This window comes from Biomphalaria glabrata, chromosome 15 (genome assembly GCF_947242115.1).
Source record: "Biomphalaria glabrata chromosome 15, xgBioGlab47.1, whole genome shotgun sequence".
Classification (NCBI taxonomy): Eukaryota; Metazoa; Mollusca; class Gastropoda; family Planorbidae; genus Biomphalaria; species Biomphalaria glabrata.
In genome coordinates this window covers 7,750,060-7,771,392 of record NC_074725.1, presented here as the reverse complement: position 1 = coordinate 7,771,392, position 21,333 = coordinate 7,750,060, and the positions used below count along the sequence as shown (strand labels likewise).

Below are 21,333 nucleotides of genomic sequence, written 5' to 3'. Positions count from 1 at the left end.
CTTGGTTATTTTCTAAAAAAAATAAATTTTAATTTTTATTACTAAATTAAGAGTGTTCTGTTATATAATCTAGGCAGCGGGGGTTTGGAGTCAGAGTACCCCTCTCCTAGATGAACTGCCTTACTAGGCTGACGAGCTCCATCTGCCCGAAGCTCCCGGTTTTGTGGCGCCAGGTATCCGCCTTCACCCCTTCACCTGTTAGTAAGAGCAGTTTCGCCGGGCTTAATATCTAAGCCACACGAGCAGGCCAGGTGCTGGACTTAGTTGTCAGAGGCTATTTGAGACGCATGCCATTAGGAGTACTTTATAGACAATGGGAGCTTAACCCCATTGACACCCCTGGCCATGACAACCTTTGAAACTATAATCTACTAAAATTTTAAATCAAATGTTTGCTTTTGTTTTAAACTTTGACAAATGTATTTAGTATGTAAACAGGTCGCGAGTGTAATTTAAAACATTATTTAAAAAGCAGTTATATATAGCCTATTATGCACACGCAGTGCACCATGAATGATATTAACTTTAAGATTCAAACAAAGGGAAAATTTTCCTTCTAGAGGCCTTGAATGAGATAGTAGCTCTGTGGAAAACGATCAGTTTGATAATTATTCAATAACTTCAGATAAACCATGTCTTTTCAATCATCAGATCATTGAATTAATATGAATATTAACAATGAAATATTAATAAGATTAATTTTAATATACGCTCCTATCTCTGTATATTTATACGGTTATGAGTTGATTTAAGATATAAAATAAAGGAGAAACTGATTTTTAAAAAATGTTATGTCACTATAACTTGTTCGTTTATTGTGTTAGGGTACGTAGCCACTCAGTGTACCACCATAGAGTGTACCACTAAATATAATGAATAATAAAAATCAATGCCTATATATGATTACCAAAAAAAAAATGTTCTGAAGAATGCATTTTCATTTTTAAAAATATATAATTAATTTAACGGATTATTTATAATACTGTTCACTGTTTGAAAATTTTTAATGGACCCGTTTAATATAGTTAACCTAATAGATCTAGACCTATACATAGATTCAAATATATTTCTCTTGTACTTTCACGACTCATGATGTTATGCCATTTTACTAAATGATAGTAAATGTTTCGTTCGTTAGACATGACTATTTACCCCAATGCCCAATGGGATGACGTTTCTTACAGGAACCAAAACAAACTACAGCTGATGTGATGCATCGCTAATTTTAGGTCCACTACTAATAAAGAAACGTTTTCATTTAGCTATTGGTGAGGAGCATAATACTTAGTAGATGTAGACTAGAAATACATTTCATCGATGATCGAAGCCTAGATATAGATTTAGTCCTCGTTCTAACTGCGATCTAGAATTTCGAAAAAAAAAATATTTATAATTATAATGGATAAAAATAAATCCACATTCTTACTTATCTTAGTCTTATATTATAGATCTATATAGATCTATTCTAGTTATAATTATATTATTATAATATATAATATATTTATAGTAAAGTTATAGTCTTAGATTTCTAGATCTACTAATTAGAGTCTATCTAAATCTATTTTAGAGCTAAGATAGTTAGATCTATTATAGTAGATCTAGAATCTAAGTAAGTTAGATAAAATAGATAGATCCTCTAGCTAGATTTAGATTAGAATTAGAATTAGATCTGCTCATCTAGACTCTAGTCTAGACATTCTCTAGAGTCTAGTCTAGATCTAATCTACTAAACTTGAACGGATCTAGTGATTAGTCATTTCTAGTGACTATCTAAATCTAGTCTAGATTTAGATTATCTAGACCTAGACTAGAATCTACTTTTTTTTTTACATTTTAAGTATTTTAAGATTATTTTCTAGATCTATATATTCTAGATTATATCTTATTCTGGGAGGCACAGTGGCTGAGCGGTAAAGCACTAGGCTTCCAAACTGAGGGTCCCGTGTTGGAATCCTGGTGAAGACTGGGATTTTTAATTTCGGGATCTTTGGTAAAGGATTTACTCATATTCATTCTATAATAATATTCATTATGTTCTAGATCTAAATCTAGATATAGTCTAGGTTGACCAGAATTAGAATCTAGATATGTGAGATGTGAACCCTCAAATGGATGACCAAAGTGGTTCCGCAGAAATGCCAGAAAGATGAAAATTGTATACAATTAAAATAACTTCTTCAATAAAAGCCAGGTTATTGATCAGATAATTTTAATAATAATCGACTCACTAATGTTTAATATGTCTATTATGTACCACTTTATGACAACAGAAACCAAAGATTAGAAAACATCCTTAACTTAGATATTCCCCACTGGAAATCCTCTGCACATGGACAAACTGAGATCCCAATCACAAATGAATCCATACTTTATATTAAAGTTGTCAACACAATGACATCTATAGATCAGTCAGGAGAATTTTAACCATTCTGACACAGGAAAGTTAAGAAGACATTTTGAAATGTCTTCTTCAAAACTTTTAAAGTCAGTATTGTTGTTGAGCAAGTTCAGGAAAATGGAAGACATATATTAAAATCTCCTTATTATAAGATGAATGATTTCTTTTACTTAATTTATTAAAGTTTTTAAAACATTGAGGATTAATAACTACAATGAAAAGGCTTTTTTTCTTTTTACCCCTTTGATGAATAAATTATATATATACACACTAATAATAAGGCTGCCGGGTCTTGTGGTACCAGTATGCATTCTTGGTGTCATCACGTTAATCATGGTCTCAAACCCTGCCCACTGCTAAATTTACTATCCCCTGCAATACTTCATTTATAAAGGTATTTATATGAAATCAATACCAGTTAAAATCTATGCTATTAAAAAGAATATGAAAAAAAAAATATTCTTTAACGACAAATTAGAAGAAAAGATATTAATTTTTTAAGGTAGAAAAATTTACAATTGACAACTTCTGAAAATCTGTGTCTGAGCATGCTAGTGGAAATTTGATCGTGTTGTTCAGCCTGGCACTTTAGTGCTTTGCATAATGCCAGTTGGGACAAGGCTTATCCACATCAGAGTTTCATGTTTTAAAAAGTGCCCTTTACAATAGTGTTTTCATTTTTTTTTTAATCAAATATGTTATTTAGGATATTTTGGAAAAGATCGTAAAAAAAATCCAGAATATGAGTGAATAGAAAAGTAGAAATTACTGCAATTTCACATCTGAAGATACAATAAAGTTATTAAATAACATTCTTATGCATTTATGCCACTCAGCTGCTATTCAAAAGAAATTATAAAGGTTTAATCAATTTAAGAAGTCAAGTAATATAGGCTTACTAAACCCATTTAATTTTAAATGTAACACTGGTTATATTTAATATGATTTTTACTTTCCAGTGATTATTTTTTGGTATTTTAGGTTTTGGGGTGGGGTCTAACAGTGAACCAAAGACCATCATGCATTTAATATTTGGGAATATAGATATACAAGAATTAAGTCTTCACTTGGCTGCTTTGTTATAGTACAGATATTTGTGCCCTATTATTTCTATAGCTTAATTTGATTTTTAGTGTCCAGTTAAGGCTCTCTCGGGAATGATTCCTTTTGCCTTAGATGCTGTAGGCTTATCAGACCTGTTAGCATGATTAAGTCTTGAGAGGAGTCAACTTTGATAATGCTTTCCTTGAGACAATTAATGAGATATTAGAGTAACCACTAGTTACCTTGTAACAGGACGATGTTGTAGCAGATGAGGAATCCACTTGATTGATGGAGTTATGGAAAACTGGGAACTAACTTCAGGTGTAGATCTAGAAGCTTGGGGCTTAGTCAGTGCAAGTAGATGTAGAAATGCCTTCCTCTGGTCATGAATATCAGTCACAATTTGATTCACATTTTTTTTTTCAAATATTCACATAAAGTTACTCAGAAACATGTGGAATGTTAGAATCACTTCTTGGTAGACATGGAGGCTTTACAAATAATACTTAGGGATTTTGAATCTTATAACTATATAAATGGTACTTCATTTTAATTTGTTTATTTTATGAATGCAACCTAGTAAAAGAATTTTCATCATATGATCAATAGTGTATAATTATCAAAAAGTTCCAGATTTTTTCATTGACATGTCTTTCCAAAGTTATCTTGACCTATGATATTTTTTCTTTTGGTGAATAGATAATTTTTTTTTTATAATTAGAATTTTTATTATGCCATTGTTAATTCTGTGAAGTGTAGAAAAAGCAATAGACATATTCTACCACTTCATTATGAAACAGGAAAGCAGTGAACTTTCCACACACAGAAATTAACAAGATACATGTTCTAATAGGTAGAGTTGCATGCTCGCAATAGCGTAGATTGTGGGTCTCAAGGGAGGACAGCATCACAATAAATGGTTCCAGGTGGCAGGCAAACATCCTTACTATCTTGCTGCCATCTCCATTGTGGTTTACTTAGATCCTTCTTACTCGATGCTTCTGGCCTAGGACAGTAAGCTCTCTTGACAGAGGTTAATATAGACAACTTCTATAGCCTCTTCCCAGCTGGTGCTCACAGATTTTAGGTCTTCTAAGAAGGTGGGATGTCATGTTATATGTGTGTTGTTTTTTTTCACTTTCCTCTTTTCGGCTTCCATGTTATGGCTGACTTTGGTAAAATGTGTTTTGTCTTGTCTAAGGATATGTCCTGCAAAATCTCATCTGACATTTGATTACCATTTCACTCTGGCGATGTGTGCCAGTGTGGGAATGGACATCTCTATTGGTGGCGTGATCTCAGTATGTTATTCCTAGGATCCTTCTCAGTCATTGCTGCTGAGCTAAATTTAGCTTCTTTTCAACCTTATGGATGACTTCTATATTGTGCAAGTGTAGGTGGCCATTGGGAAGAGGAGATGCGTCTTGGTCTCCAGACTGATTATTTGGTTTATAACACTGTTAAGATTGCATAGGTGATGTCACTAATCAAAGAGGCTATGAATTCTTTTCTTTACCTCCACCAGGAAATATAGAGAAAAAAAAAGGTCTAATCAAAATTGAATGTTGTGCTTACTAAACAAAGATGGAGCAATGTCTTTATGTTAGCAAGCTAGGCTGGAAAACAGTGGTGAAAAATGAAATACATACAACAGTTCTCTTAAATACTCAAGGCTTTATGCTTGGAAATGTTGTTTGTCTATGCTCATCTAGTTTTGTCGATAACTGTGCGAAACAAAAGTCAATTCATCAATTAGTTGATAAGGGAATAGAAGAGATCAAAGCACATATTTAATGTTAAAAAAGTTCCCCTTTCTGACCTTGCAATCAATGGGGCAGATGATCGTCTGATTTTGTGGCCCATGGTTAATATAGGACATCATGTGGCCAGCACAATGATCAACCACTTTACTTTTCCATAGTAATGTCAGGTACTCATTAGAGATGGGCGGACTCAAGGCACCCTAAAGATCTCAAAATAAAAAATTTCTGGATTTGAACATGGGATATATTTTTATACAATTAATACATTTTTTTTTCCTTTTCACTTCTTTTAATAAGATGTTTTGTCTTCATTTTATCTTCTCTAACTTGCTCAATGTTTCTAAATTTTACATTTTTATTTTCTTTTAGCTTGATGGCCAGATAGGACTAAATGCAGACCACCCCTGTCCCTTACGTCAACCCCTCTGCTGTGACATTTTACCTTGATGGATGTAAACAAGCACAAAATTTTGAAATACTGAATCCATTTTCACAAGATTTTTTATTCAAAGGTATGAAGACATATTGGTATTGTGGGGAAAATACTTGTAAAACACTGATGCCTCATCTTCTCTGCATTGGAGCTACATAAATTTCCAACACTTCAGTGACAAAAAAAAAGAAAATTCAGAGAATTGACCCTCTATATCTCTTTATTTTCATTGTGTACTGTGGCCAGGAGTTTTAAAGAGATGGATAGAATCATGTCATTGCTGGATTGGGCTCTAGGTTTTGGCATCACTGTTTTAAACCAAATGGAAACTTCCTTCCTAACATAGACTAATAATAATAGCCTGCCATGGGGATGATTGCATGTTAAAGGCAATCTGTTTTGTTGAGCTTAAAGGAGAACGTCATAACAGATGTACCACTTGAAGCCCTATACAAATCAATTCAGGTGACATTTTGTCCTACCTTGTAAGAGGTAAGGCACATTCCTCGTCCCATATGCTAGGACAAATTTGTACAAATACTCCTTCTTCCCTAGTGCTATTAGAGCATGGAATGGGTTGCCTGAGCTAGCCAGGAAAACCAGTGACTTGGCAGAATTTAAGTCATTGGTTAATATGCATGACTAAATGCATGACGCGTAGGACGTAATCATCTTCTTTTTTGAAGTAACGTCTGTATTATATAAGATAAGATAAGATAAGTAGTTGGCAGCAGATGGCCTCTGAGACAGTTGGAGAGCTCTCACAAAAGAAGTACACACATTTGAGGCCCAAAGAAAAGCCCTTTTAGAAGACAGTTACAGAAGTAACATGCTACCCTGCCTCATAGTGGCACCTGGGTGGAAAGGATCATTAGAGGAAACAATTATGCCAAATGGGTAGCAAAACAAGACTCCTATGGGAGTGTTTAAGAGGTGCAAGACAATTCCCATTGCACTGTGCTGGGTTGCAAAAGAGCTCCCATGACCTTGTCGACAGTCCAAGCAGTGTTCCTCCAGCAGCCGTTTCATAAATGGCATGTCCTGCATGGTTAGCCTGGTATAAAGAAGAAAAATGGCAGTAGTTCCTTGTGTACACAGCCTTTGGCCGCGTCTCTAGTCTGCAAGTCCAGAGTGACTGTGTCACTGGAAATGACAGTGTCAATATAGACACTTGTAAGTCAGAACTCTCTGTTCAATCAGGTCGGTGAGAGGGAGCTCTTGTTTTCTTTTACTGGCCTGGAGTTTCAAGAGCCTTTGTCTCAACTCTACCTGACAGTTTCAAATAGTGCAGAAGGTGAAAAGAAAACTTAAATAGACCCCCTGCAGACATTTTCTTTTGTCTGCATGTGATCAAATATATTCTCACCCTTAATCTTCAGAATCAAAGACATTGCCATTATTATTATTTAGTTGTGAAAGTTATTGTCTTCATAATTAATAAGAGGCAAACAAATTAGTCTGTTGCGTGAAATACTATTGAAATAAGAGCCCAGAGCTTAAGTCACAGCTGCCATCATGGTTCACCCCCTGCAAGAACTTTTCACCATCTTATGTAATAATATTTAAGATAACAATGCCAGTGACTTGTAAGGCATAGCTAACATGGAAAAGAAATGTGATAAAAAAAAATGTTGCAGTTGTTAATGTTATACAATTTTATTTGTCGGATAAGTCAGATGGAATACGCACAATCTGATCTTTTTACTTCATGTTTAATCAATTCAAAATAGTTTGTAAATTAGTCTTTTTTTTTTATTATTATATATAACAGTGGACAATGCCCATCCTGACAAATACAGAGTGTCCCTTTCCCAAGGGGTGGTCTGTAGCCATCAAAAGGTTATTGTGTAAGTATAACTTTATAACTACTAAAACAATTGACAAGATCAGAAATTAGACTGTATATATCTTACTTTTTTTTTTATGAAATTAATTATAATGAAGAATACAGATTTTACTGATCTGTTAAATTTTGAATTTAAAATAAAAATTACATGAAAATGTATTTAATGCTAACATTAAATGAGAAATATTTGGTAGTACTGTACTATTAAAATTTCTAAGACTAAGATGCTTGCACTGAGAATTTTGATCAAAATGAAGAGGATTTGCCCACCATGTCATTATTCGCCCTTTAGCCCACCCTCTCCTGGAAGCAGGATTGTACATAAACTATTAACCTTATATTTTGAACCTTATATAATTTTAAAGATAGTCAAGTCAGGATATAATAATCTAGAGTGCATTACTAATGGGAACTCAATTAAGGTAGTTTAAATAAGTCAAAGGAAGAAGATGTAAAGCTTCTTTAAACTTTAAGACCTATTACAGACAAATACAAATTTTTAATGAACATTTCTAATGGAATCCGATTATAAATATAAAAAATTTTAAATGAGACTTTTGCTTCTAGAGGAGTAAGTAGCTTCCCATAAATTTTTCTAACTTAATTGAGTGAGCTGACAAAATAACATGTTGAGATTACATTTAATAGAAGTTTTATTCTGATAGATTACAGATATTTAATAATAACAAAGAAGTTAATCATTTATTATTTTGTAATTTTAATGTATGTCTCTTTCAGTGAGGTTAGCTGTATCTCCAGTGTTATATCATCCAATGAATCTATACAAGTGAGGTTTTTTAAATCATCCCGTCCACGACATGGACAAAAACCTAAAGCTCAACTATATATAGGTAAATAAAATGTCTGTATATCAATATTCAGGTATATTTTAACCCCTTTTTGCCTTTAAGGCAGCTGTCAGGAACTGTCTACCCCATCCCTAAGAGAAGTGGAAATCAATCATTATAAAAATAAATGTGTTGATTAAATTCACAGAAAATCATTAAAATTCTTTTTATAATTGAGAATTGAAGTCCTAGGGATTGGCTTAATGCTGCAAGTCATGAATTGGTCTACAGAGTTCATCAGCATTGAAATATCACATCAGATTTAGTTGCATTCTACTCTTCAGTTTTACTATATCTAACATTAGCATTGTTTTTTTTTTTGTTACTAATATCTTACTCAGATGGTTGTAAATCTTTTACCTCAAACAGTATTCCCCTTTTCTAATGTTGAAACATGTGAAACATTAATAGTCCCCTCATGATCATATTAAATTATTACTTATATATGTTCCATTTTTGTAGGCTAGTGGGGGGGGGGGGGGAACGCGGAATTTTCACAAAATTATAAAAATCCATTCATAAATACTGCCGATACCAAATAAACAACTATATATAGCGTCACTATCTCTCTCTCTAAGATCAGAGTTAGTAAAGGATTTTAAAAAAGGACTAAAAAACTAGCAACACAAAATCTGTGACTCCCCTGGCAACTCTAGTTGCCTAACAGTTGGGGTGACTCCTGGCAACTATATTTGCGAAATGGTTAAAAAGAATGGAATGTATTTCATCCATTTATTAATAATTGCTTTGTAGTATTATGGTGTCCTATCTTATCACAATGTTATAAGCTTTTATGATGTCTTTTTTATCTGCTCTTAAGCTGAGGCATTATTTTGATTGTTAGAGAAATGTGTATATCTTTTGCCTTATTCAGCTTTTATCTTCTTGTATCTCATAGCACTATTTGCCCCCCCCCCCCCTTGAGAGTATGCATAAAATATTAGTTGAAATGAAACCTGAGCATCTTTATGTTATTTTTTTCTGTAGATAAAATGGTGAAAATGTTTGTTTAAAAGTCATTAGTCAGACAAAGATGAAGGTGGAAAAATTATCTTATAAATTACAGATGTTTCCTCAAAGAAAAGATAATTACTAATTAATTACTTACCTGGCAGTTTAAACACTTTATCTTGTTGCTTAAAATGTTAAAAATATTATAAGCTGATATTATTAAATTATATTTTGTATCATCCTATCTGTTGTCAGGGTATCGGGTGGTTAATCTGAACATATTTCATAATGCAAGTGAAAGAGAAAGAACACCATCTGATCATGGATCTAGCAGATCTGGTGGGAGTAACCTGTCAAAAGAGAACCCTAACTTAGGCAGCACAAACATAAGTTCTAACAGCAGTGACTTTGGCCAAGGCAGCTCAGACACATGTGCACGCAAGCGAGGTAACTTACATTATCCTAAAGTCTTTTTTTTTTCTCTCTTCTTATATGATGTTGGGCATTTGACAAAGTACACGCATTGTTTAACTCAAACGACCAGTATACATTGACAGTGCATACTGTTATATTATTGTTTCCAGGGTGCCCCTTTTCACACAATATGTTTTGCTTATCTTGCTTACCTTTGAAAGTAAAAAAAATTCTGACTTCATAAATGTAGGTCTTCCTCTGGATATTGATTCCAAAGTCTGCCTCTCTCTCTCATATTTCTATTAGCATTTTTGTCTGGCCACAAGATTTCCAAGTCAGTTAGTATAATAATAAACAAGTCTTAATTAGACAAGTTTTTTATTATCTTGGTTGTGTAATAAGCCAGACTACTAAGTAATAGAGTTAATAACCAACAGATGCATCAATGGGAAGAGAATAGATTCTTGTCTTATGATAGAGCAGGTACAAAATGTATTCATAAGTTTAAGAGTTTTCTATTAAGAGTTAAGATGGAAAATTTCAAAATCTTACAATTACTATAAGTAATCAATGCTGGTTTTTTGAAACTTGGTTCCTTCAAAAAAATAGTACAAAGCACAAAATGTAATTACTACATAATGGCCCACTTGAAAAACAGCTTGTTCCATGGATAGTAAAATATATTGCTACCTGATCAGCCAAACATTGCAGAATACTTTGCTACTGAGAGAAAGGAATGATATCACTCCAGTTATTGCATTGAAGTCATCTTTATTTTCAATAATGTCAATGTTAGTAGTTAGTTGTTTAGCCAGCAATGGTAAAATAATGTCTATAGCATTAATATGATCTGAAACACATTGTCATATTTATTGAGTAGCTATATAATCTTTGCCAAATGTAAATTTATACAAATCTGAAGCGAGACTGTTTATGAAGTTATTGCAACATTAAAACTGGATTGAGTTGGTTTAAGGTTTGATTAAAACATATAGCCCACATTTAATAATATTATACTTTTGTTAGAAAAACATTTCCAGCTTTGTTCTTGATAGACAATCCACAATTTATGTTTGAATTAAATCAAAACAATATTTTTTATTCAGTTTTTTCTCTCTTTATGACTTTTTATTCTTAGCCAAATGTGTTTTCTTTTTATCTCACTGCCTTTGCTTTTCTTCACTGCTAGATTTAGTTTCATTGAAATGAAATAAAAGGTGCATTTCAATGAAACTAAATCTAGCAATCAGGCAACTCAATACCATCCATTCATCTTCTGCTCTCTATAGTGCTCAAGTGTGCACCTCAAGACTCATTGCAGGAAAGGGTTATAACATTGCCTCCTTCTGAACTTTCCTTGCTTTTGTTTTGCAGCTTTTGAATTTCTAAATGTCATTCATTGATATTTCATCAAACATTTTTTTATTTGGCCTTTGGCATCTTCACCAATATGACCACTTATTTAAAATTTGTCCAATGCCTCTCATTACCCTTATCACAGATTTTTTTTTGTAATGATTCAGATCAATTTTTTAATTTTTTCAGTTAAAGAGAGACTTCCTTGGTATTTGTATTTTTAACTTTATTATCTTCAGCCATGCTGTAAAAAACTAGACCTCTGCATGTCATTTGCAATGAAAGTAGTCTCTAGAATGTACAAATTCTTACATTCTAGAGACATTGCAAAGGACATGCAGATATCTAGTTTTTTACCGCATGGTTGAAGAAGTTGGCAGTGGAAGTGAGGGGCTGCATACAATATAAGGAGTAGTCCTTCTATTACCATTTTGCTCTTTCCTAATTTCTTATTGAAGCCCTTTTTGTGTAGAGCGCTACTCATAGTAAGGAAATGTTCAATGTTTTAAGTTTCTTCCATTTAGTGATCTTTTCTTGGACCAAAATACTTTTCAGAAACTAGCAATGAAGGTTCCATTATGGTCATAGCCCACCCAAAAGCAGATAAACATGTAAAGTTACCACTATCCCTCTGACTGGCCCTGCTACTTTTTGTGGTTCCACACCTGCTACACTGGTTACAACTTTTCAACCACTTAATTCTCTTCGTCTGGGAAAAAAAATCTAGGTTAAGTTTAAATACTAGAATTGCCAGTATATATTTATTACTGGTCGAGTTAGTAGACTTATAAATGTTGATTTAAAATATTGACTTGATGACACAATTGTTTTTTACATTTAACCATAGATTCTAGTTGAAACAAAAAGAAACATAGTTTTATTTTTTATTACATATTTTTTATAAAATATAAAAATGTTTTTACTTGAACTTGTTTCAAATGAAGTATAATGTTTACAGTTTTGTATAGTTTAGACAAGACTAATTTTATTAATTCAATATACATTTCAGTGATCACAGATATAATTATTACCATCTGCTTGCTAGTGTTGGGCGTTGTCTTTAAGTACATTAATGAAGACTGGTTTTTAGTTAATGTATTAGATGAAGTGAAGCCACAGACATTAGCCATCGTTTTCTTCAGTAAGTATTTCAGTCAGTACTGTGATGATGTCTTTTTGTCTTGTAGTTAATTGATGCCTGTCTGATTCCGACAGATTACTCTGCAGATGTCTGGGTGCACTATTTCAATGCGATTAACCAACAAGCAAACAGACACATTGTCGTGAATTTACTTATTTGGATTGTCACCCCTTAGTGTTTGTTACACTTGTTAACCTGTGTACTGACCGTATTTCGTAGTCCGTGTTGTGAACTCTACTATGTGTGTAGTTGTTTGTTATTCAGTGAAATAAAGCTTTGAATGTAACATGGTATTGTTATTATTAAGTACAACAATTTATTTCACTGAATCTGCCTAAACATGGATAGACTACTTCGGCCTGAAAGGTTCGATGTGGAACCTACCGCACCTCAAGCACAAGAAAAGTGGCTGCACTGGTACGAAACATTTAAAAACTTTCTGTCTGTAGTTACTATAGAAAATGTAGATAACAAGAAACTACTAATTAACTACATTTCGCCATCGGTGTACCAGATGATTAGTGACAAGGAAACATATGAGGAAGCGATCCAGTCACTAAACAACATCTATGTGCAACCCAATAACGAGGTCTTCGCAAGGCACAAGTTAGCCACGTGCAGACAAGAACAGGGTCAAAGCGTTGACGCCTTTCTTCAAAAACTCCGCAGTCTATCCAAGGATTGCAATTTCAAAGCCGTGACAGCGATGCATTCATCACAGGTATTGCCTCCAACAGCATTAGAAAACGTCTCCTTGAGAAAACAGATTTAAAGTTAAAGGATGCATTTGAGGAAGCCAGAGTACTTGAACACGCCTATCAACATTCGTTATTGTACGAGTCACAGTCAGAAACCACTAGTGGGGCTACTACAAATGCTGTAAGAGAACACCCTGCTGATCCTGTCGCTCCCCAGTTGCCTGATCTACGAGCCTCGATTAATTCGACTCAAACAAAACAAGAGATAAGCGCTATATCTATCAAGTGTTACTTCTGTGGCAGAGGAAGACATCCTCGTAATGAGTGCCCCGCACGTGAAGCCACATGTAATCAGTGTGGCAAGAAGGGACATTTTCAGAGATCTTGCAAATCAAGAAAATCTACAGCATTTGCCCTCGCTACATTGCACTCTTTAGGACTAGGCAAATCAACCTCCTTGATTCTTCTCAATGGGGTGCCACTTAAAGCCTTGATAGACACTGGAAGCTGTGAGAGTTACGTGTCAGCTCGAGTTGCCAGGAATCACAAATGGCCGATAAAAACCTCCGTGGACAGAATATTTATGGCTTCTACTCACCTGTCTCGAGTTACTGAAGGCCATATCTTTGCTACCATTCAACTCAAAGATGAAAAATATGAAAATATTAAACTGTCACTCTTAGATGGATTGTGTTCAGATGTTATTCTAGGTTTGGATTTCATAAGCCTACACGAGAATCTACAGATTCCCTTTAGTGGGAAGAGACCACCTCTGTGCGTAAGTACCCTTAGACCAGCCAAAGTAGAGGCGCCTAGTCTTTTTGGTAACTTATCTCCAAACTGCACCCCAGTGGCAACTAAGTCACGCAGACACTCACTACTGGACTCTAAGTTTATTAATGCTGAGATTCAGAGACTACTCAAAGAAGAAGTAATAGAACCCTCAAAGTCCCCCTGGCGGGCACAGGTTCTAATAACATCCAATGAGAGGCACAAAAGACGTATGGTTATTGACTATAGCCAGACGATCAACAGATTTACGCTTCTAGACGCCTATCCCATGCCAAGAATGGATGAATTAGCGGAGAAGATATCACAGTTTTCTGTCTTCAGCACTCTGGACCTCAAAAATGCTTATCATCAGATCCCGATTAAAGAAGAAGAAAGGCCATATACAGCTTTCGAGGCTGGGGGTAGACTTTACCAGTTTCGAAGAATTCCATTTGGAGTTACAAATGGAGTGGCTTGTTTCCAGCGAACCATAGATAAAATAATCGAAGATGAGCAACTAGAAAATACATTCGCTTATGTGGACAATGTGACCATCTGTGGACATGATAATGAATCTCATGATAGAAACCTGCAGAGATTCTTCAAAGTAGCTCAGAAGTATGGCATTACCTTCAACGAAGCTAAAAGTGAGATAGGAACACATAGCGTCAGACTGCTGGGATACGAAATATCTAAAGGTCAGCTCAAGCCTGACCCTGAAAGATTCACAGCCTTGCGGGAATTAAATGCTCCGTCGAACCTGCGAGAACAGAAACGAATAGTGGGCCTGCTGGCTTATTATTCTCTATGGATTCCTAACTTCTCAGACAAAATCAGCCTCTTAGCTAGAAATAAACGATTTCCTGTCCCTGAGGAAGTCAAACAAGCATTCCAGAACCTAAAGGACGAGCTCGAGGAATCCGCCGTGTACACCATTGATTACACTCGCCCGCTAACAGTGGAGACAGATGCGTCTGACATAGCTATAGCAGCTACACTTAATCAAGATGGCCGGCCTGTGGCTTTCTTTTCCCGGACACTATCGCAAAGCGAAAGAAGGCACTCATCAGTGGAAAAAGAAGCGTATGCAATAGTAGAATCTTTGAGGAAATGGAAACACTTTCTTATTGGAAGACCATTTACCCTTGTCACAGACCAGCGATCCGTGTCGTTTATGTATTGTAGACAAAATAAAGGCAAGATCAAGAATGAGAAGATCCAAAGGTGGAGGTTAGAGCTATCCTGCTTTCACTATGACGTCGTTTACAGACCAGGTACACAGAACACTGCTGCTGACACTTTCAGCAGAAATCGCTACGTATCCGCAATGTCACGTAACGACCTAAAATTACTCCACAATAGTTTGTGTCACCCTGGTGTAACAAGAATGCTACATTTTGTGAGATCAAAAAATCTACCTTTTTCCACCGATGACGTCAGAACAGTGATCGACCAGTGCCAGTCATGTGCTGAACTTAAACCTCGATTCTTCAGGCCGCCAATAGGACAATTAATCAAAGCCACTCAGCCATTCGAAAGAATAAGCATGGACTTTAAGGGACCTCTCCCTTCCAACTCACGCAATAAATATCTGCTTACCATGATCGACGAATTCTCTAGGTTTCCTTTTGCCTTTGCATGCCCAGATATGTCATCCGCTACTGTTATTAAATGCCTAAATGAGTTGTTTGCCTTATTCGGGCTACCTTCCTATGTCCATACCGACAGAGGTACTTCCTTTATGTCTGCTGAAGTACAGAAGTACCTTAACGAAAGAGGAGTTGCTACGAGCAGGACCACGGCTTACAACCCTAGAGGAAATGGTCAAATAGAGAAACTGAACAATACCCTTTGGAAAGCTATGATGTGTTCGATAAACAGTTGCTGTATAATAGACTAATGTGTTTGATAAACAGTTTGCTATTAACCAGTATTGCAGATGTGTTTAGATGCTTATGTTTTATTAATCATTGTATTTGCTTTGACTACTTAATGTTGTGTTATATGTATAAAATTTAAACGTGGGGTGAATGTCGTGAATTTGCTTATTTGGATTGTCACCCCTTAGTGTTTGTTACACTTGTTAACCTGTGTACTGACCGTATTTCGTAGTCCGTGTTGTGAACTCTACTATGTGTGTAGTTGTTTGTCATTCAGTGAAATAAAGCTTTGAATGTAACATGGTATTGTTATTATTAAGTACAACACACATCTAGTTTAACAAGTGGAGAGATCAATCCAAACACAGTTGAACAATTTATATTAAGGTTTCATTATAAATCCAGTCGATGTCTCTGTCAATAAATATGTCCTACCCTTATAAAATCCTATCACCAACTGATTTTCTGTCTCTAAGTAGCCTCTAACCTAACTCAAACATAACCTCACTAGTCGCGTTCAAAGTCTGTCAATTATGGTGCGCCTGTAATAAACTAAAAATACTAAGTGTCTAACAGTACTTGATCTACTAAGAGCTAGTTTTTGGCATGCGTTACAATACCTCACTTTGAACATAAATGAAGCAGATCTGTCAATGTGATAATACTCCTCTTCCTCAACCATTAATACAGTTACATAAGCCATTGCTAAAAGAGTTCTACAGTTAGTATCAATTAAGACTCATAATAGCATACTGATTTGATTCTTAATTCCGACTTTGTAATTATACAGTGAGGATTTTCACAATAAATTTTAAACAGTTATCTCTTCTTGTTCACATTTTGATTTTGACAAACTGGTTTTACTTTCTTTAGCAGTAAACTATGTTAACACTTAAAGAGGAGAAAGTGATATAGAGAAAGTAAAATTTCCCTTTCAGACCTTGCCATCTATGGGGCAGATGATGTTAAGCTCATCTATTTCTATGGCAAATGGTTAATGGCCAGCACAACGATCAATATCCTTTACTTCCCCAACTTAAGTCAGGCACCCATTAGAGTTGAGTGGACTCAGAGGTTCCCTAAAAATCCCAAAATTCAAAATCCCAGTCTTACAGAGATTCAAACCCAGGATCCCAGGTTCAGAAACCAAGTGCTTAACCTCTCAGCCACCGCATCCGGATAAGGAGAAATGTGGGAGAAAAACATACAAAACTAAAAAGATGATAGTAGGATACTTTAAAATAAATAGACCAACTAAAAACAATGTCAAGGATGCAATATTGAAGGATCACAGTTGCCAACTAAATAATATAGAAGCTCTTTGTGCTACAAGCAACAAAAGCTTACAATTTTTGAGTTTACAGCACTAAAAGGTGCACAAAAGTTAATAGTACATCTTTTAAAAATACATAGCTTATCACCACTTCCTATATATTCTGTAATTCAGAAAGACCAAAATGTCAAGCTATTTATATAGTTATCAACCCTAGATAGGAATTTTTAATTTCTGTTGTGATTGAAACTATTGTCTCCTTTTTTTCTCATAAGTTCATACATTTATATATTTTTTCTTTAAAGTTACTCAAAAATAATTTCAAACTCTGCCCATGCACATCTCTTACAATACAAAGAAATAATATCAATGTGAGGCCTCAATGCACTAGATGATTGTCACTGACATTAGATCTTTCTAATTTCTACTTTCACATTTTACAAATTCTGACATGATAAACAGTCAGACTCATAGAATTTATTGGGCTGAGCATAATAATCAGCAAGTAGAAGAGTGTGATACTTACTTCAGTTGTCTGCATTGACTCATGTCCCTTACTTACTTACTAAGATCCTCCCGCACCATTCAGCTCATTGGGCGGCAAGCTGTCTACACAAAGATCTGTTGCTAGCAATGTCTGAAGCCTCTTCCCACCTGGTGTCTCTAACTATTTATATGAAACAAAATATTTTTAATGCACTTTTTGTACCCTTCCCTCAATATATATATATATATATATTATTGTCTTATAGTTGTAATAATTCAAATGCAGTTTTATCATTAAAGGAATAAACGTACATTTGAACTCAAGCCCTCCCCCCCCACCTCCCCCACCTTTTCCTGCTTTATCACTCAGCCACCATGTATATACAGTAGGCCTTCTACAAAATGTATCACAAAGTTCTGTTTAAATAAATCTGTATTCTTTTTTCCACAGCTCTGGCATGTGTAATGATGCTGAAACTGTTAACCTTCAGATGATATGAAAATATCATACAAGCTTAACTGACAAATATAAATATAACATCACACCATCGAGCCTTTCGTCCATCAATTGAAATAAAGAATTTTGCATTTTATGTCATCAAATTTACTCTTTTTTTTTTTTTTTTTTTTTTAATAAACTGTGTCAATTTTTCTTTTTTAAATATAGTTTTAACTTGCAAGTTCTGTTTTGCATTTGTCATTTTATGGAGGACTGAGATTAACAATTAGTAGTACTGGTTTTGGTTCATTAAACTTAACATTGCCTGTGATTACAACTCTATGACTTGCTGCTTTGTCTAGGAATGTCATTCATGGCACATCTACATCTTTTCTGATTTACTTTAGCTTGTCATTACAGACTATTTCTAGCTGCTCCAAGAAAATGTTAGAAATTGTATAGATTTTTCTAAATTTATTTTTCTCTTACTAGAAAAAAAAAACTCTTGATTTTTTTAAATAGGACGCTGACCGTGTCTAATTCTTTAATTAATAACTTGTGCTTAAATTTCATTTTGAGTTTAAAATTCAGGTCTGATGAAACTGGAAAATTAGCTAAGTGTAGTTTCCTGCTCAGAACAGATTGTAAATTTAATAATTTAAGGCATTTTTATCAAGTCTAAAGATTAAGCAAGAGTGCAGTATTATAAGTTTTTATAAACATATACTTCAACATCTTAGAAAGGTCTGTTTGAAGTACTGGGTACCTAATTAAAGTCAGTGAGTTTAAATTTTTAATAAAAATATACACTTTTGCATTACTTTTAATATATTAATATACTCATTTTATTTCATTCTTTGGCATTTTCTTTTATTTGTTGTTTGCACAACTAATGTTTTTGGTTTTGTTATATGTGTTTTTGCTGAAAGGAATATTGTTTTAAATCTAAATTTAAAAACAATAATCCAGTCATTGTTCTTGCTGAAACAATTTTTATTTTCAACACTTAAGGTTGATGACTTGAAATAAGTTTCAGTTTTGTATTTATTTTTTTTTACATTTATGCAATTGTAGTAAATTTAATGGTTTTGCTGGTCTTCAGTCCATTTGACATCATTGTAAACTATGGCATTATTTACAGCTGGGTGCACTTAAGATCAGATTAATAGACTTGAAATATTTTATTCACCTGCACGTGCAATGTGCAAGGCTAGATTGTTATATAGAAAAAGTATAGAATTATTTTATCTTTTTTTTTTTGCTAAGCTCATCAGAATTCAATTTCAGATGATTTCAGTTTAACAAAGTTTCTAATAGTACAGTTGTTGTTTTTTTGTTCATTTTATTTATTATTAATTTAACATCTATTTATGTTACATTATGAAAGCATTATAGTTTGTGGTTCATTATTTTATTTTTTAATGCTGTACACTATATTTGTTTCTTACTATAATTAGCATCAATTTGAGTCTAGATTAAATACCACAATTTACCTCAGTGTTGTAAATATTAAGCAGATTTTTTGTTTCATTTTGTCTTACTAATACTTTGTGAAAACTAAAACTTTTGACATTTTGACCTTAGAAGGTCAGTTGTATTTATAATGGATCTAACTTGTCTCTTTGTATAAAGTTTTAAAATATTTTGTTCAATGCTGACAGAGGTTGTGTGCTGATTTGAAGATCTTCTCAGTGCTTGAGTTCCAGTACTTAAAGTCACAATATACTCATTTATATCAGTGTCATTTGTTTGTGTATTTAAGTTAACATAACTTTAGTGGCTGAATGGTTAGTGCTTGACTGCTGAATGGAGGATCTCAGGGTTTACTCCTCTGCAGGCTGGGACTTAAAAAGTAGTATTATTGGGGATGTTCTCAGTTTACCCTGCTCTATTGGTACCTAACATCTGTTCAGCTTTTCTTATTCTGTGGGGTGGATATGCTGACAAGAGGGACATGAAGAAGTTGTAAATCTACATGTTAGTATTGATCAAGTAAAACAATACCAATATTAGTAATGTTTTTTCTTCTTCTTTTTGTAATATCTGAAATGTAAAGGGAAAAGATTACAACAGAAATACTTCATTTCAAAATAATTTTATCTGATACCTTTGTTCTGACCAATTCTCTTTTATATAGTTAGTTGCTGGTGTTAATTAGTTACCTTTTTTGAGTAGAGTTGGATAAAGTATGTCTTGGACACTAGTTTTTAAATGATATTTTTGAGCATGTAAGTAACAACAATTGTCATCAAAATGTGAGCGTGGGCTTAATAAATCAAGAGTGAGAGTGAACATTTGACCATGTTCATTATACTAAATATGTTTTAAATATAAGAGTTTGACAAAAGTGTGTAGTATTTATTTCTGTCATAACCCATCTTTGATGACAGTTTAGTGGGAATGCTAAATAGTTTGTGATGTTTCTTCTAGCATGCACTAATAATGGTTGGTTTTAGTCATTAAATATTTAGTAAACTTGTAACCTTAAAAATAGCAATGTAGATCTTTCTTTTATTTGTTTGGCAATGCTGTGAATTGAATTGTGTGTTAGTGTAAGTTTTACATTTGTAAAATAAAAACATCAACCCAAGTCATTTTATCTTATACATACCTATATAATATGTATTGTAAGAATGATAAGATTTTCAAAGACTTAATGGTGCATATTTATATTTGAATTATGATAATTTTGAAAGTGAAGATTTTTATATACACAATAAAGAGCAAAAGCATTAAGAGATAGCACTGCCTGAATGCTTGGAGAAAACAAAAGTTATGGTAGTTATCATTGACTAGAGGATAGATGAAGAAACATTGGTTCATGTTTGACTATTTCTTACCATGATTTTTTTATGATAATGTACAGTTCTGGTTTATGGTGAGAGGATTCACATGTAATCATTTTTACTATGATTTTTGCTATGAAAGGAGGAGGCATTTTTTTGTGTATGACTTATGTCTAACAGTAGCTAAGTTTGAAAGTACCTGGCATGTAAATTGATCTATAATGATGATAAACTGTGCATATAACTAATAGATGCTGCTCTTCGGAAACATCATCCCAGTTCACAAACAAATCGGTTTGTGTTTAATTGCAATGAAATATAAATAAATATATATATATAATATAGTTTTAAAATTTGATCTGCTTTGTTTTTTTGTGTGTACATTTTAGTTACATAGAGAAGGGCTTAATCCAGAGGGGCCTGCCCATTTAATCCACCCAGCTCTAATGGTTACCAGACATTAATCGGGGAAAAGTAAAGGCAGTTGGTCATTGTGCTGACCACATGACTCCCTCGTTATCTGTGGGCCACAGAATCAGATGACCTTTACGTCATCTGTCCCATAGACCTCAAGGTCTGAAATCGTAACTTTACTTTACTTACGTACTAATCCAGATGTACCAGTAATGTTATGCGGACATCTATAGCAAGCCATCATTTATAGGATAAAATAATTGAAATCCTGTAAAGAATATAAGGCCCTTTGTGTCTAGCAACATATACGCTGCCCAAAACAAGATGACCCTTGGTGTAGGCTAAACGGGCAGGCACTATTTGTAATATGCTCGTCTTCAAGTCCAAGGATT

At 34.0% G+C, this 21,333-nt stretch overlaps 1 protein-coding gene across 2 annotated transcripts; it reads left to right on the top strand.

Moving 5' to 3' along the window:
- The first annotated feature begins 1,151 nt into the window (after positions 1-1,151).
- On the top strand, positions 1,152-20,335 carry LOC106057182 (uncharacterized). 2 transcript variants are annotated; one of them, XM_013214279.2, is made up of 7 exons: positions 1,152-1,268; positions 5,575-5,717; positions 7,410-7,485; positions 8,223-8,335; positions 9,539-9,730; positions 12,063-12,194; positions 17,754-20,335. In XM_013214279.2, exons 2-7 carry the CDS (start codon positions 5,597-5,599, stop codon positions 17,795-17,797), a joined length of 678 nt encoding a protein of 225 aa, XP_013069733.1. In that variant the 5' UTR covers positions 1,152-1,268; positions 5,575-5,596; the 3' UTR covers positions 17,798-20,335. The 2 variants fall into 2 exon arrangements, with proteins under 2 accessions (XP_013069733.1, XP_013069734.1); XM_013214280.2 differs by lacking the exon at positions 1,152-1,268 and adding an exon at positions 2,048-2,191.
- Positions 20,336-21,333: the final 998 nt, after the last annotated feature.